This window comes from Haliaeetus albicilla, chromosome 20, assembly GCF_947461875.1.
Source record: "Haliaeetus albicilla chromosome 20, bHalAlb1.1, whole genome shotgun sequence".
Lineage (NCBI taxonomy): Eukaryota > Metazoa > Chordata > Aves > Accipitriformes > Accipitridae > Haliaeetus > Haliaeetus albicilla.
In genome coordinates, this window is record NC_091502.1 from 25,527,382 (window position 1) to 25,543,685 (window position 16,304).

The 16,304-nt window shown below is 38.8% G+C and overlaps 1 protein-coding gene across 2 annotated transcripts in view; it reads right to left on the reverse strand.

Moving 5' to 3' along the window:
* Positions 1–16,304, reverse strand: part of UVRAG (UV radiation resistance associated) — a 96,026-nt gene that overhangs the window by 52,271 nt on the left and 27,451 nt on the right. For both annotated transcript variants that reach the window (XM_069808625.1, XM_069808624.1), the window contains exons 6-7: positions 14,702–14,787; positions 1,130–1,235 (exon numbers count right to left, since the gene is read on the reverse strand). In XM_069808625.1, coding sequence (XP_069664726.1) covers positions 1,130–1,235; positions 14,702–14,787 — 192 coding nt within the window. The remainder of the gene's footprint in view (positions 1–1,129; positions 1,236–14,701; positions 14,788–16,304) is intronic.

Consider the following 16,304-nt stretch of genomic DNA (forward strand, 5'->3'; position numbering starts at 1 on the left):
TATTAAAAAAGGGAAAAGAAAAATAGGTAATTATTTCCTTATACCATAGACCATGGTTGCTATGAAATTGCATCACATGTACAATCATTGCCATTTTTGGTTTTAGTGTTCTTCATATAGTTTTGCTCACACATATCTATAAAGGAACAGCCTTTGCATACAGGGACAAGGATATCCATAACTGAAAAAAGGATGGTTAAAAACCTCCTAACAGCCAAGATACCAGCAGAAGGCAAAGAAGCTCTGGCTTAGAGTCACTCACAGGAGGTGTTATACTGCCCCTTGAGGGAGTCAAGTACTTCATTTTTTTGTCTACAATGCAACCCTGTAATTAGAGTGGGTAAACAGACTCCCATTTTCCCATTTTGTCAAACCCTTAAACCAGTTTGACACTTTTGGAAATTATCTGAGTACTCTCAACCCAGAATCTACCTTACAGCAATAAAGTAATTTCACATCACAAGTTTCCTCCTTCCTATGCAAGGCACCAGACACATGCCAGTGAGTACCAATATAGTGAAATCACCATGAGCCACTCTTGTTCTGGCAACTCACTGCTTTGAACGAAGCTCAGCCTTTCTGGGCAGAAAGTAGAAACTACTGCCAGTACACTTTTTTGGAGAGGGGAAGAGGACAGGCAAAACAAACTGTCAAAAGCTATTGCAAGATCTAATATAATTCCTGCTTAAAATGAACATGTCACTTGAGTGACAGCTTTTGCATGAATTCTATTCACCCAAAGGGAGCAGGGGGCAAGAAGATACAGCCAGTAGACTCACCTCACTCTAAATCCATCATAGGTTGCTGTCAAGATGTATCTAAATCATTAAAAGTTTGTTTTTCCTGATAAACCTCTTTCATGCACTGTGCAATGTTTACACTTTTACATTTTAAAAGCAGTTATACAAAATAAAGGTAAAAATAGGATAAGCAATCTATCAATCCATCTAAGTAACATACACAAATCTAAAATCCATTACGTTACACTTCTCAGATGAGTTTCCATTTGAAATGACAAGTTTAAATAAAGATTTCAAGTTCAAGTGTTAAAAAACCAAGCTCATGGTCAAGACATCAGCCAGATGCTTCAACAAGCCTGTAGAATATGGTTTTAAATAATCAAACTTACCAGTTCATTGCTTGTAGATGTACATCTCAGCTTTTCTTCAATCTCCCTTCCTATTTTCTGAACAGTTACCTGAGTCTGTTTAATTGCACACTGGGCTCTGTGAAGCCTGTAAGGAGAAGAGAAGTTACAGCTGTACAAAAGGTTCCCCACACGTGTCCTAGTGATGAATGCGCCAGCCGCCTCAAAATCAGCAGCAGTAATATGAATTCATATTGTCAGCTTCTATTTTGAAATGAAACATTCAAAGAGGAATCAACCTGCAGAGTTTAGAAATGAGTATCCAAAGCAAACCAGTAAGTTTCTAATTTTGATCAAGTGCCAGACGTCCTTTTCATTTGTTAAATTCAGTAGATGTCAACAAGGCAACACTCTAGGTAAGAGGTAATTATAGGGATCTCATGTAACAATTATCAAGTTATAACAGAGTTAATGTCAAGACAAGGATACATACGACAGTTACCGTGAGCATTGTTAACGTAGGCCAGCTTTAAAAAAAGTGCAAGTATCCTATAGATAACACACAGCTACCAAGGCCACGAGCATGAAACACCCTTCGGTATCCCCAAATATGCCGTGGGCCCTTCTGTAACAAAAACATGGTTTTCTTAATTGAAACACATTTGAAGTGTGAAAAGGATAATGATTACATGTTTCTGATCATTAGCCCTGGCTTTATGGTGAAGAGGGAAAACTGATTATTAGCCATATTTATTGAAAAAAATCAGGCAGAGGAAAGGAATAGCAAAAACAGGTCTAAGAGGCATTAATATCTTTCTTAAAATTAACATGGAGTGGAAATTAACATATTTATTAGGAAAAATTAGAGTTGGTCTGCAGACATAGACTGCATCTTTCAAGGCATGCAAACCCAGGCTTACTTTTCCCATCCAAAGTTTCATTATTAATGGCTTCTCCTTTCGTAAGGATATTCTTCAGACAGCCTTGCTGCTGGTGTAAACACTTAGCTCAACTAAGGTCTTGTCAGAACAGCAAAAGCGGTCAGATAACCTACTGTATGACATCAGTGCTTTGCCAGGCAAACATAATGAAAAGACCAAGCCTGCTTCAACACATGCTTTAACGACCACCTCCACTTTGCCAAAATTAAAAACTTCTGCTTCTTCATAGAAATGCTTAATTTTACTAAAGCAAGGCTACGAATTTGCTGTGCACCAAAAACCAAAGCACTAGAGCACAGAGAAGAGGCTATTCAGCTCCTTCGTTTTACATTCTCTAATCTCTTGCAGATTTATAAGCAATTGAGGCATTACTATTTAAAGTTTTTGCCTAGCAGTTTTTAATGGTCTGTATGCAGCTAGACCAAGATAACCAGGCTACATGCTTCATCTCAACTCAACAGCACGCGTTACATACTGGTTAATCACTGTGAGGACAGTGCCTAAACCACCTGGCCCAACAAATACGCAGAGAAGAGATTATACATGGACAACAAGGAACAAGCAGTGCTAGCAATATTAAACAAGGTAATTGCAAGTTAGGACTTCTACATGTTACAACTCTAAGTGAATACACATAGGTCATCAGATACCTCTAGTTCCTTCAGACTACTGCTTTCCCTAAATGACACTCTCTGTAACAGATTTTTGTTTCAAATAATACTAAGTGATTCCTTTGGTTTCTTTAGAGCTTCTTGGACTGCTCATAGCACAAGCAGCCTAAGAGCTTTTTAGGGGTAGCTGTACCCCTTCAAAATCACGTATCAAGCAGCACGGCTCTGCTGGCTGCTACTGAAGGTAAGACTGCTGAGGCCAACAGCGCTGGGTCACCAAAGGCTTGGTCTCACATCCCTAATGGAGTACTGAGACCTCCTAGAAACACTTTTGCCTACTGGGAACTACTACTTATACCTCCCACCTTCCTGAATGCATCTTGAGGATGTTGGCTACACAACATAGTCACACAGGTCAAAGCCAAGGTTCGCTGACCATTCTGAACATCATTCAGAGCTCTGCTGTCACATCATACAGCAGGGTCTATATTTCCTACTTCAACAGTTTCCAGCCTGCCTCTTTCCAAAAGTCTGGAACATTTTCTTTCCAGACATAAGAAAAGCTTACCCAAAGCTAAAACTTGTAAGTAAAGAATAATAACTGAGTGACATTTCCCTTTCCCCTTCATCTGATTTTATACTGGAAGAACATTCTTGATTTAGTCTGTTAGGTGGTTAGAGAAAGAAGTTTTACGAGTTTTCACGTCACGCTATTTAGGTAGCAAAATCTGACTGCTGAAAGGTGTTTTACTCATTAAAAGAGCATTTATGTAATTGATAAATTGTCAGAAAGGTCATTTGCCATGCGAGTTCCTCACAGTGATTTGATCAATACTAGCTAAAAACCTACAAATTTTGTAATAGCTTCAACTTCTTCTACCCATGTCCAAGTATAAGGAACAAACACCTATTCAGGCTGACTTCTGCAAACAATACATACATTAGAATACAACTTCAATTTGGTGAATCTATATCTAAAGGTATATTCCTAACCTATAAAGACTGCTATACAAAATAATTCAGCAATCAAGTTTGTTTTTAATAAGAAATGGCTTTCTTTTTTAAGCCAAACTTCATCCACTCATTTCTTGCAATATAAAAAAAAAACAAAAACCCTACAGTTAAACTTGGCTGCCTTGATGCCAAATAGTGCCATTTACATTGCAAGACAGAAAACTTACTGATATTGTTTGACTCAATCCCAGTATGTTCACTGTTGTTCCAAGAACTTTAAAATGGTAACAGCAAGATCATGACCACATCCAAAGTTAAGCCTTCCAAGATTAAAATTTTAGGGGCTTCATGTCACAAAAGCAGTAACTATCAACAGAAATCTCCCTCCCCCAGCCAAAAAAGCCCTCACTGCACCCACACGGAAATCTTCGGTCATCCAACAATGGGAATGCAAATTAAGCCATAAGGGCATCAGCATGGAAATTTTGTCCATCATTTCTGCATGCACAAGACAGACTTTGGTGGAGGCAATTATTGCACCAATGAATGGAAATCAGTAAGTTGAGGCCATAAATTTAGATTAAAATTTATATATAATGAATGGAGAGAAACTTCAACACTAATTGACCGCATATTGTTTCCATTTCTAGTCTGAATGCAAGTCCAACGTTATAGCCTTAAGTTAGTACAATTTGTGCTTTAAGTACAATCTGGCTTGGTTTAGTAATTGACAACGATGAGCCAACTGATGGCATAATCTATATGCTATCAGCCAATGCAGGATTCTTCCTAGATTGTTCAAGAGGAGTTTATTATTATTATTAAAATTAGCACTTCCATAGTGCTTTAAGAGCTAATTCAGGGCTTCAAGAGGCCACTGGCCTGCTACCAAATTTCCTTCGGCGGTCAGGAAAGCCAAGCCAGTTACAGCAGAAACTGAACCCTTTTTAAAGAGATAGCTTAGCCAACAGTGTCGTCATCCTGTGTCTGCAGGCTGCTCTGGTGTCTCTGCAGCAGCTCACAGCCATTGTCAGCCAGCAGCAGAGTAATACAAACGTTAAGTGTGACAGATTTACTGCTGTTGCTTGGGGCCCTGAGAGCTGCTGTGCAATTGTCCAACATCAGGTGAGTTGCATGCTGCTGCCTGGGAAAGAACTGGAAAGCAAAACAGACATTAAGATTCCTTCCAGGGGAAGGCCACCCTATTACAGTTTGGAGGTGAAGATCCACGAAGCTGTTGTCCTACTTCCATTCTCATATCACCTGTTTTCTGAGATGAGGGAGACTAAGAGGAAACAAAATACTCTCCCTTCCTTTGGAAGTTTAAAAGACAGTAGGATAGATACAAAAACATTAGCCATGTACTGTAAGCTAAGACCCACAAAAGCTGCATCCCTAATCAATCCCTTCCTAAACCAAGGAAGAACCAGCGTGCAAAATTTCAACATCTCTCTTCTTCACTTGCTAGTTCCCAAGTTGCTGAAATTACAGGCTATTTGGGGTATTTCTTCAAGGCTTTTCAAGTCTGACGTAAAATTGTTCCACCCCCCCCCCCAAAAAACCAAAACACTACTTTCTACCTTGGCTGTAAGATTTAAAACAATTCTAACATACAACCTTCTGCCAATCAATTCAACTTGGGTACTGACTTGGAGGGGGAAAAAGAAGATGCCAAGTTTCGGTCTTCCTCACCATTACAGGATTTCTTTGCAATACCATCCTCATCTTGTTTGCAAGATCAAGCAGTTTTCCTGACTTCCCAAGGCTGCACAATGCAGTGGTCCAGCATAACTTGACTTTACAACTTGGGAATGTGCTGTAACAAAACATTTGCTCTCTTTCAGCTTGCAGTAAGTTTGAAGCAAAGTTTGAAGGTCCAGCTGAAGCAGTTTCCTTTAAGACACGCTGCAGTATCTTGCAACTGAGATATCCCTCTCGGTCATGAATTAGTCTAGTGATTTACTAGTTTATATAGCAAGCTCATTCCTGGCTGCAATCTTTAAAAAACTGAAAGCTGGACTGTAGTGACAGTTGTGCCAATTAAGCTAACATATGCTTGTATTTACATTAATGAAAGTCTCAACTTTATTAGACATTTGATACATGATTTTGTAGTTCTATCATACACTCCAAATATCCATTTGCTTCTATCAGACACATCTGGATTTTTCAAGTACAGAACTTTAAGACATAAATACATCAATTAATTACAGCAGTCACATAGTAAGCTACTTCTCACAAGAGAAATAAATGCCTATGGTCGTATTTGCCAGAACAACCTTAGTTTACAATGAGACTAAATTTAAACTGAGAATTACTACCAGGGATTTAGAAAATAGAACAGAACACTTCTGGCAATAAGTGAGATGTAGGATCCTGGAAGTAAAATACCCAAACCTATTATTAAAGAAAAAAAAAAATCCAAGACTTTCCTATTAAATACAAAAAATGGAACGCATGCTACTTTATATCAGTCCAGAAATTATAGATTATGGAGAGTGCCAGCCAGCTATAACATATTTTTTACATAGCCCCTTAAACCATCATTTGCTACATCTGCTTTCCCACAAGAAAAATTTTTCTAATTTATAATCATATAGTCCCTTTCCCAATTTCCTCAGAAACCTATACCTACAATTTGTCAAAAGCAGATGTAGGGCGAGAGAAGACAGTAGGGAGTAAGAAGAGAAGAAAATCCAAGTCTGACTTGTTCATTTATGGCATTAAACCTCTACAAGAGCCAGTGCCGTAAGAAACTCAAACAAGATAGTGCTGTTGAAGCACAGATACTTTCCATCATTCTTTTAAGCAGTTTTGAATTGACTTACACATTTAAGACTCAAATTAACTTTCTGAATAATCAAGTTCATGTAGACACTGCAACACTGGATGCTTTGAGCTATTTGCAAATGGAGAAGAAAAGGAAAAAACATGTCTATCAGACTAGCAGCAGGCGACATGCTGGCCTCCAGTGTGAGGAACATTTAAAGGAGCTAGCTAGTATATAGATCACCTTCAGTACACAGAGGGCATGAACAGAAGAGGAGAGTCTTAATGTGAAGCACAATTTTTTCCAGAAATGAAGGCACAAAAGCCAAGATGTTTCTAGTCTTCTTATTGCAATTCATAGATTTGACTCCAGCACTGGGATGGATTTATGGCTTGATTTTTAATTTTTTTTTTTCAAAGAACAAATGTATTTGTGGCAAATACCAAAGGATGTTTCTTTTTGTTCTTTATACTGGTGCTTATCAGCTTATGATTACAGAAACCTTGCTGCCAGGGCAACAGACAGAATCACATTCAAGACACTGCATATAGTAGATGGTAAATTACATGCAAATCAAATTTCTAAAGGGCATAAACATGTAAAGATGACACCTACCAAAAGGACAGTGACACTAGTAGAAGCCAACAGCCTTTTGTTGACATGTAACTTGCCAACAAATCTTATCACTGAGACAGTGAGCAAGCCTAAGATGAGTTCACTGCACAACTGTAAAGGAATATGCATAAAGTCAACTTGAATGGGTTACAGGCTCCACCCAAAAAGGGAAACAGCTGCTCAAGTCGATTGAGTTCTTCCAATCGCAGTCCACACAACTGATAAGGTGTCTGTGACAATTGAGCACAAGCCTTACCCAGTGGAGGGAAGAGAGGAGAAACACCAGTCAATATTCAGGTGACTCATTTTTTCAAGCTGCATACTGCTGCACTTTTTCCTGGAAGCCATCCTCAAACTCAAATCAAAGTGTACTTCCAAGAGAAGAAGAATTCTGCAGCTGAAGTACAAAAGCGAGATCTCCCACCAGACAAAGGGGTGGTTGTAACACTCACAGGAGTGTTCTGCAGCTTCTCAGTCATAGGTGCATTCCCTACGCTGCCCTGTTTTTAATTATCAAGGATATTAGAGCATTTTCCCCAATGTGAGATCTTTAATCCATTTTATTTGTTCTCAGTCAAAATGCAATATTGACTTTCCCTGATGTGGTTAGGTATGTCTGAGCATTTTGGTGACATGACTGCATTCACTGAAATCTTTGCCCAGGCTGAAAGATGAAGCAACTAGCAGCACCATTCTTATGGCCATATCCAGGACAAAGTCATAACAAAAATAAAGAAGAGTCCCAATGCCATTGTTCAGAAAAATTCTCCTTCTTAAACACTTTCCGGTATCTGTTAGAAAATTATTTAGCTAAGTGACATGCTCTGTTTTTCCACCAACTCCAATAAAGCCAGAAAAAGGAGGACTGGGTTATGACTTTTAATCTAATTGAACATTGCTTCATTGATAAGGTCTTTTACTTGCCGTCACAAATAAAGAAGCAGAATAAAGCTATTTTTGAAGTTCAGCACAGATCTGTGTAATCTCTCTCTTAAACAGCACTCTGAAACCAAATTTGATCAAGAGCTAGCAACATGCCTATCACGCTTACACTAAAAATCTGCCACTGTAGGGGTGTTGTATTCCATATGGCATATTAGGAAAGCTGAAGATAAGAGCAGCAGCAGTGGAAGACTACTAACCCTGCAGTTAACTTAACATACAAAAAAAACTCCACCACTCTGTCTTGCTTCATGGACTGTTTCAACTTGCTATGACCCATGCTGCTCTCTTCTACATGTTTTGGCAAAAGTCAGGCTTGTAAATTGACTCTTCTGATGACTGATTAGCCTCAGTTTCCATATAGCTTAGCACCACACAAGTAACACGTCTGGGAACAGATTTATCCAAAAGTCTCATTCCACAGATCAGAATCCCTAAAGAACCTCCCAAAAAAATTCAGATCCCAGTTTTCAATCTCCATCACTACTTCCCACAAAGACACCACCCTGCAATTCCAACCCACATGGTTTTTAGGCCAAGAGAGATGACACTTGTTATACTGTTCATCCAATTCAGTACTGCTTATTAGAGTATACAGAGGCACTCAAGAGGTCCAATTACAGTTCATATTTATTTATGCTGGCCTTAGGCCACCTGGGTTTTCATGTCCAAAGCCAAGGGGATGCCTGCCTTGTCTTGGCTGCCTATACAGTATGAAGAGCCAGGTCTTCCAGGTGGAAATCTTTCCTAGTTAGAAACATCAACAGGGCCATCACAGAAAAACCACCACACTTATCACTATCAAAGGGAAGTTTTAGCAGCGGAACTTACTGATGTAAGAGCACAAGTCACACTCAGAGGAATCCTACTATCCATTCCACACTTGAGACAGTGTATTTCCACATCTCCTGGGAGAGGGTGATGGCAGCAGCAGCAGCATTAAAGTCTGAAAGTCTGCAATGTGAGCCAGTAATTTGACTGCTAAGATACTCACAGGAAAAGCTAGAACAAGGCATTGCAAGAGCATCAGGCTATTAGTGACAACCTTTTCCTGGCGCACACACACACCATCTTCTCAGGACATGGCACTGTTCCTACTGCGTGAACATCCGTAACTACAACATTTAGAGAGGTTTTTGTTGCAGCTATGAGTTGGGACCCTTCTCTGAGGAAAGAAGAGCAAAGAAAAAAGCTAGAAACAAGAGACTTAACTGTCAGTGCATATTTTAAAAAAAAAAAAAAATCTTTCCTACCTCCCCTTACCTCTATGCATCTACCAGTATGCTAAATGGAATAGGGTAGTGAAGAGCAACTCTCTATTTCCATGCAGTCAGAACTGCAGAGGCTAGAGGCTGAATCCTACTTACTGCACAGCTCCATTGGGTTCACTTCTTTCACGGAGATGAGGATGGAAATAGAGGAACATCAGGGAAGTTGAAAAGACAGTACAGGTTTGTGTGGCTCACCTCTGGGTTTGTTATTAGTTGCTGTACAACCCCAAAAGTCAGAGAGCAGCTGATGGCGTGTTTTCTTCCTGCTTTCCCTCCTTTTCACTCACCAAATATTTGGATGCCTAAAGTTTGGAACTGCTACTTATAGCAACTATATAATAGCAAAGTCTGACTGAGCTACTGGCTGTCAAGATGGGACACTCTGACATTGTTTAAGACTGACTTGTCTTGTGCTTCTCCTTAGCTGTAAACAGGTCAATGTACCCCTGAGATACACCTTAGCACAAAGCAGTTTAAGACCATTAAGACCTTGCTTATTCTATCATTCCCCACCCAGAGAGCTTATGAAAAACAGCTTCAAGTTTAGCATAATTTCCATATGTTAAAAATAGCTGCCCAAAGGCAGTTACTACATTTGGCACGTACAATGCCACTGATTCTGTAGTCTCAGAGAAACTACTCTGAGCTACTATGAGTTTTTCAACAATACAAATGCTTACATTTTTCTCTATTTCTAGTTTTAGAGATCAACTTGTGTAAGTTCTGTTCATTCAATAAGACTGCTAATAAAGATGGAAGAATTTAAACACACAAGCAATATATCTGTTAAAAAGCTTCTTTCCTGAGATAGGTAGAACTAAACAAAAGCTGATTTTATATTGAGTCCCCATGTTTTAGTCCTGGTCATTTAAGATAGTTGATTTTACCAACCTCTCAAAGTTTCAGACTGCAGACAAACACTACCTACATTTATACTCTTAAATAATACTTCTTCAGTGATAAGACATGCACTCTTCTTTAAATTAAGTTATATTACAAATGGCAAATCCTGAAACAAAGCCTGTCACTTGAAGCATACCCCTGGCCTATGACAGATTATGAAACCTGAAGAAGACAGGAATACTTAAGGCACTGCGACTTCAGACAATTTCTAGAAATTCTATTTCTATTTGTCATGTATCAACATGCCCAATGCTCAACAGTGCACTGCAAGTTTCTTTGAGCCCCGAACCTAGAAAGTAGTAATTAGTTGCTAGTTCAGAAGTTGAGCTCTGATCCTCCTCAGAGCAGTCTTGTCACTAGCAACCTTGGACCATTTAAAGTCACTGAACCTGGGCCATCATTGCCGTGATGCAAAATACAGGGAAACTGTTCGCTTAGTGTTATAATTTGGTTCAAAAAGTCATGTTTACTTGTCCAGGGAACTGCAGCCAGATTTATTTGCTTATCACCAGAACTGCGAGAACATTTTGTTTTTAATGAAGGCACAGCCTGTGTGGTCTCTGGAGTTGCTCTAGTTTTCAAGATTTAATCCACTAGATCAGATGTACATGTGGCAGTAGCAGAGGAAGCCCTTTAACACCTAAAAGTATTATTTAAATCAACTTCAGCCAGATTAGATATTAGCAATATTACAGCAGTTGCCTGGACCTGGTCTTTTACTCATCTCCAGCACTCAAATTGTACCAATATCAGATTTTGTTGTTGTTGTTAAAAACAATATTTTTTTTTAAACAAAAATACAATCAAAAATGTTTTCAATCTGCACTAACCGGCTGGCTAAATAGCACAAACTTGCCATCCCATCTGCTTAAGGAATGGTTAAGCCATAGCAAAAGCTGTTTTGACTGGGGAGATAAAAATACAGGAAGCAAAATTTCAAAGGGGCAGGTTTCACTAGTTCTTAGAGCACTACTTGTCTCCAGGCAGAATCTGGGAGGATTTCAGGCACTCACATACTTAAAGGCACAAAAGCTATTAGCAGGCCAATTCCTCTAAGTGTCACAATACCATGAAAAGCTGTTGTAGAATACAAGATACTACTTTTTGTATTTAGGAACTGAAATAAAATTTTAACATACAGGATTTTAAGCCCTTTCTTTAGTGATTGTCAGCATATCCCATCTTCCCAACACCACTTAATACTGAAAGGTCTGTTTTTCAAAGTTTAAAGAAAAGAAAGGATACAAAACTAAGAGAATACTAAATATAAAGCTATTCCCATTAGTGCTGCAAACGTGCTGAGAGCTTGATTATGGAGACATGTCCAGAACATGACCTCAGATGAATTTGGCCTATCCTGAGTGTTATGTGAAAGGTGAAACGTGTTACTGTATAACCTATTACCACCAGCTACATAATATTTAGAAAGCCTTTAAGTGACCTCTTTTCAGGAAATCTGACAATATGGCCAAGGGACAAAAACCTCAAAATTTTAGCTTTCCAGTTGGGGTGGTTAATTTTTGTTAGTTAGCCTTTTTAAAACAAATGGCTGGAAGAACATTCGTCATTTCCATATGGCATGAACAACTTATTAGCAGCACTATGTTTGCCTGAGGATCTTGACCCTACCCCAAAACAAGAAGGTTCATGAGCTGCAGAGGTGCTGAGAACTTCCTTGTGTAAAGCTAAGCTGTCTGGGTACTTAAACTTTTCCTCCTGCTTAATTAACTTGTAAATCCATGTAATTAAGCATCTGAGCACACAGGCACTATTTTAATCCAACACTCGAAAAATTTTCTACTGTTCACACACTCTAGCATGCCTAATTAATTTTTTTAATCAACATAATCTGAGCCAAGCACGTGCTTTTCATTAAGGCCTATTCACAAGCTTCATAAGTTCTAGCTATTCACTTCTTAGAAGTAGAAAAAAAAAAATTAAATAATTTCTTCCCCAAAAAGCAGTTTTGATAGCAGAGATTAACCATAGAAGTTCTCATTTTCCAGTTTTTCAAGAGTTAAGGGTTGAGCTAGAATCTGCACTCTCAATTGATTTTCACACTGTACAGCTGATCACAGTGGCTATGCCACAGCTGGCAGCACGGTACCATCAGAATAACTGGGATGCAGATACCACCATCACCAGGAATTGCTTCCTTTTTTGAGAAGTTTAAACAACGCCAGTACAAGCTGTTCTTCATATTCGTGTCTCATGGAAACATTAGGAAGTGACATGTGCAGCTCGTGAATTTTTACTAGACAAAAATCATATCATGAGAAAGTCTTCAAAATGTGGGATTTATGTGACCAGATGCAAACCTTTACGGTGTAGACACCTCCCTATTCTCTTTATAGCCAATGGACAGAAGCAGGCAGACATCAATCCATTTCCTCCCAAAGTACATGTCCTGTCAAATGAATCGCCACTCAAAGTATGCCCATCTCTCTTCTGGTTGTAAGTGGAATACGCTCTCACAAAAACTATCTTTGGAAAGAGTCCATGGGCTAGTTACTCAAGCCTGGACACCTGGAGGAGGTGGCAAACTAGACTGCTTGGTAGGAGAAAGAGGAAACCTGACAAGAAGAGACTAGAGATTATTTTAAAAGAAATAAACACTATCACCAGTCTTTTGAGCTAAATATCAAAAGGTAAGCAGCAGTAGAGAAAGTATACCTGTAAAAAAGCAGAGTTAATGTGAGAGATAATAGAAAGGATTCTGGACTACACAGCGGACTTTGCCTCAGTTCCTGAAGAACTTCCCTAGCTAGGAAGGAAACAGGCAAAAATAGCACCTAGGTATGGTCACAAATTATAACTTCTAACTTTTACTGGAACTAGACAATGCAATATACACTGCTTGATAGGGTATGCAGACTCCACTGAAATATAATCAGCAGCATTCCTGGTGCTGAGGTCTGGAAAAACTGTTCCTTTTAGGACAACGCAAAAACAAAGGAGGAAGTCTTAGCTCAGAGGCAGGGCTAAACAGGAGCTACACCCAACAGCATGCCTAGAAACTGTAAGAGACAGTGCCTGGACTCTCACCTTCCCAAGACTGAGCAAAGCGCATGGTTCCAGTAATCAGGTTTCAAAACAGCACTGGTGAGCATCCAGCAAGAAGAGCTTTATCAAAGCTGACATCTTCATTTCTTGTCAGCTTTGTGATAGACAGTCAGACACTTTCAGAAGAAGGACCACAGTTCAGATTAGACAGGGTTAGACAGGGCTCCAGTTGGTCAAGTCCATGACCACCTGGTATAATAGCGAGTGTTTTTTCTGGAGCATGCTTCATACTACAAAGAAGTGCAAAGGAAATGTGAAAAAAAAAATGCGTGAGCAAAGCAAGCAGGATGACGGGCACACATTTTCTTCTATTTAACAAAAACTTAATGTTAGGTAGCATAAGAGTTCTCTTCTAATGGACTGTGCCAGAATGTAATCAGAACTTCATTAACACGCCCCCTGGTTGTTTTCTGCTAAAAGTACAGAAGACAGACATTTCAAAAGCAGCCTTTAGTTTAAATACATTTTACAGAATCAAGAAACAGCACATTTAAATTTTAAGAGAGCTTATAAAATAAAGACTTCTGAATAAGCAACCTGGAGTTAACTTTTCCTACCACTTTCTTCACTTTAGAATAGAACGCTAATGCTTTATGCAGGCAACAGTGACACCTACTGTTAACATTATCAAATGGATTCAACTTTTACAACAGATAAAAAACCAAATGCATTTTTCCAAATACTTTTGAAAGCATATTAAACATTTCCTTTCTGAAGGTTTCCTTTGTAGCACATCTATTGCTATTACTGCAGAACTGAAGTTATCTTGTCTTGTAAAATGCCTTTTAAATACAAATTCCTCAAAACCAACCTACCAACAGTGTTCAAAACCTCTATTATATTTCCCCACAGCTAACATTCTTGAACTATTATAATTAAAGCAGATCTGAAAAAGGTCTTCTTGTTTACCTTCATACTAGCATTTCATGTTTTTCACCACCAAAGACACCTAATTAATCACCCAAAAACACAGTTACCATACCTTTCTTATGCCATACATGTGTTGGAGTAACTGGGGTCCTGACTATGCAGTGCCTCTTTTCTGTATTACAAGGGAGAATTATGCAAAAGGTAAATTCAATTCAGTGGTTCAAGGTTAAAAAAAAAACACAAAACCACACACACACACACTTAGGTGTGCAGCTGTTTTGTTCCAGCTATGGGATCATTCTACCAAGTTAAAAAAAGCAACTTGCCAAAACTTATCATTGTTCTAATTTATTTAAATAAATTTTAGTTTTGTTGAGGAAAAAAGAGTAGGGGCTTTCCACATAAGATCTCCAACAAAGGAACTCCATGATTTCAACATTCACAAGGCAAGTCCATGGTCTCGCTCCACAGCCAGCTCTAGTTCAGAGCACTCAAGCATCCATACAGCAGAAGCCTAGACACCACCAAGGAAAGTACACATATCAAGGCCCATCTCCTTGCTACCAGCAGTAAATCGGCACTACTAGATATCTCCTTTGCACATGATAGTCCAGTCCTTCCACGCACACTACAGAATTTACAATAGCTACGCAGAATATTCTCAAAAACCTTACCTAAGCAAAGAGAAGACATCGTAAGAGTTACGAACACAGTTCTGATCCACCTGGAGAAGACTATTCTTCAGGGTACCTGAGTGATCCTTAAGGCAAAGAAAGAATGTTAATTTAAGAATCAAAAATTTTTCCATCTTGACTAAAAACAAGCACTTCTGGTAAAACAACAAACTATCTTGCATTTAATGTATCTTCAATCTATCTTCATACAGTTTTATGTACGGTAGGTAGAAACAATTTAAGGTGCCAATAACACCAAGTTCAAGTCTGGCCTACAATAGCACTTACCTATAAAGATGTTAACAACCCATCACTTTAGCTGTGTTCTAGACCTGGAGTATGTTTTCTTAACTTTATAATCCATTACTGCACAAATTTTATGCACAGAAATACTGAAGGATGCAATTTACAGTACTGCCATTCTTCAGCTTCAGATCTGAGAGCCTATTCAGTAATGTGCCAGAGATGTACAAGACCACAAGATAAAGCTCTATTCTTTATCCATGCTGTAACATGTTTAAAAGATCAAAGCAATCTTAGTTTTGAATGATGTGAACAAGTTTCTGGAAGTTACAAAAAAACCAAAAAAAACCTTATGTCATTCTTAAGAGACCAAAGTGTACATTCTGCTCAAGAGGCATCAAAGCAGTAACAGACAAACCGCAATTCTTCACGCTGCAAAGGTCAGATACCGAGCTTTTCCATATCAGGTACAGTCACACAAATTCCTAGAAATGCCACAATCTCAGAACTGTTTCTTCACATGATAAAGCAAATTCTAAGTAGGTCAAACCACCTGGCAGCATTGTCAGAAAGTTTATGGATTGTAGGAAAAAAGGCATTTATTTTAGTGTATGAAGTGGCCCCAGCTGGTACACATGATCAGTTAATTTTCCAACAGTGATACAGATTAACTCCAAGTACCACAATCCCTGCCTATGTATTCTTTCCTGCCTCAACAGGATGTTTCCATATAGAAGACATTGAAATGCAGAGTTACACATCAACATCTGCTGACACAACCGCATTTGCCACAGGCCATGCAGCAGACATTCCCTTCCACCAAAAATAAGGTTCTACCTAAATAATTGTGAGATCTCTACACTACATTATGCATCATATTGCAACAGAGGCACCATATCATCAGCTGTCTTAGCTCCTCATTTCCATTCTCAAGATGTTGGATCCTACATGCTGAAATCCATACATATATCTGCTGAAAAAATACCAAAATAAAGTCATCTTAATGCCTGAATGAACTAGGATGGTGGAAAACTGAAAATGCACAACTATCAGCATCACCATTTTACACCATGAAGTTGATGTCATTTCAAGAAACACTGCCTTCAGACGGCAAAGTGCAAATTTTTCAGAGAACAAGTGGAACAGCCTAGAATAACTAGTTTCAGGAAGGAAAGAATTTGGAGCAGCAACATATTTTAGACTTTTCTTTTTCCCCTGTACTACACTGTGTTGAAAGGAGATTCCCAAAAAGTCAGACACCACATCACCTATACAAACTGTTCTACCCCGAGGAAACTTGCAGTATGTGCAATGGAAGCATTTCAAACTTTGTTATTAAAGAAGTGTGCCCTTTGAAGGG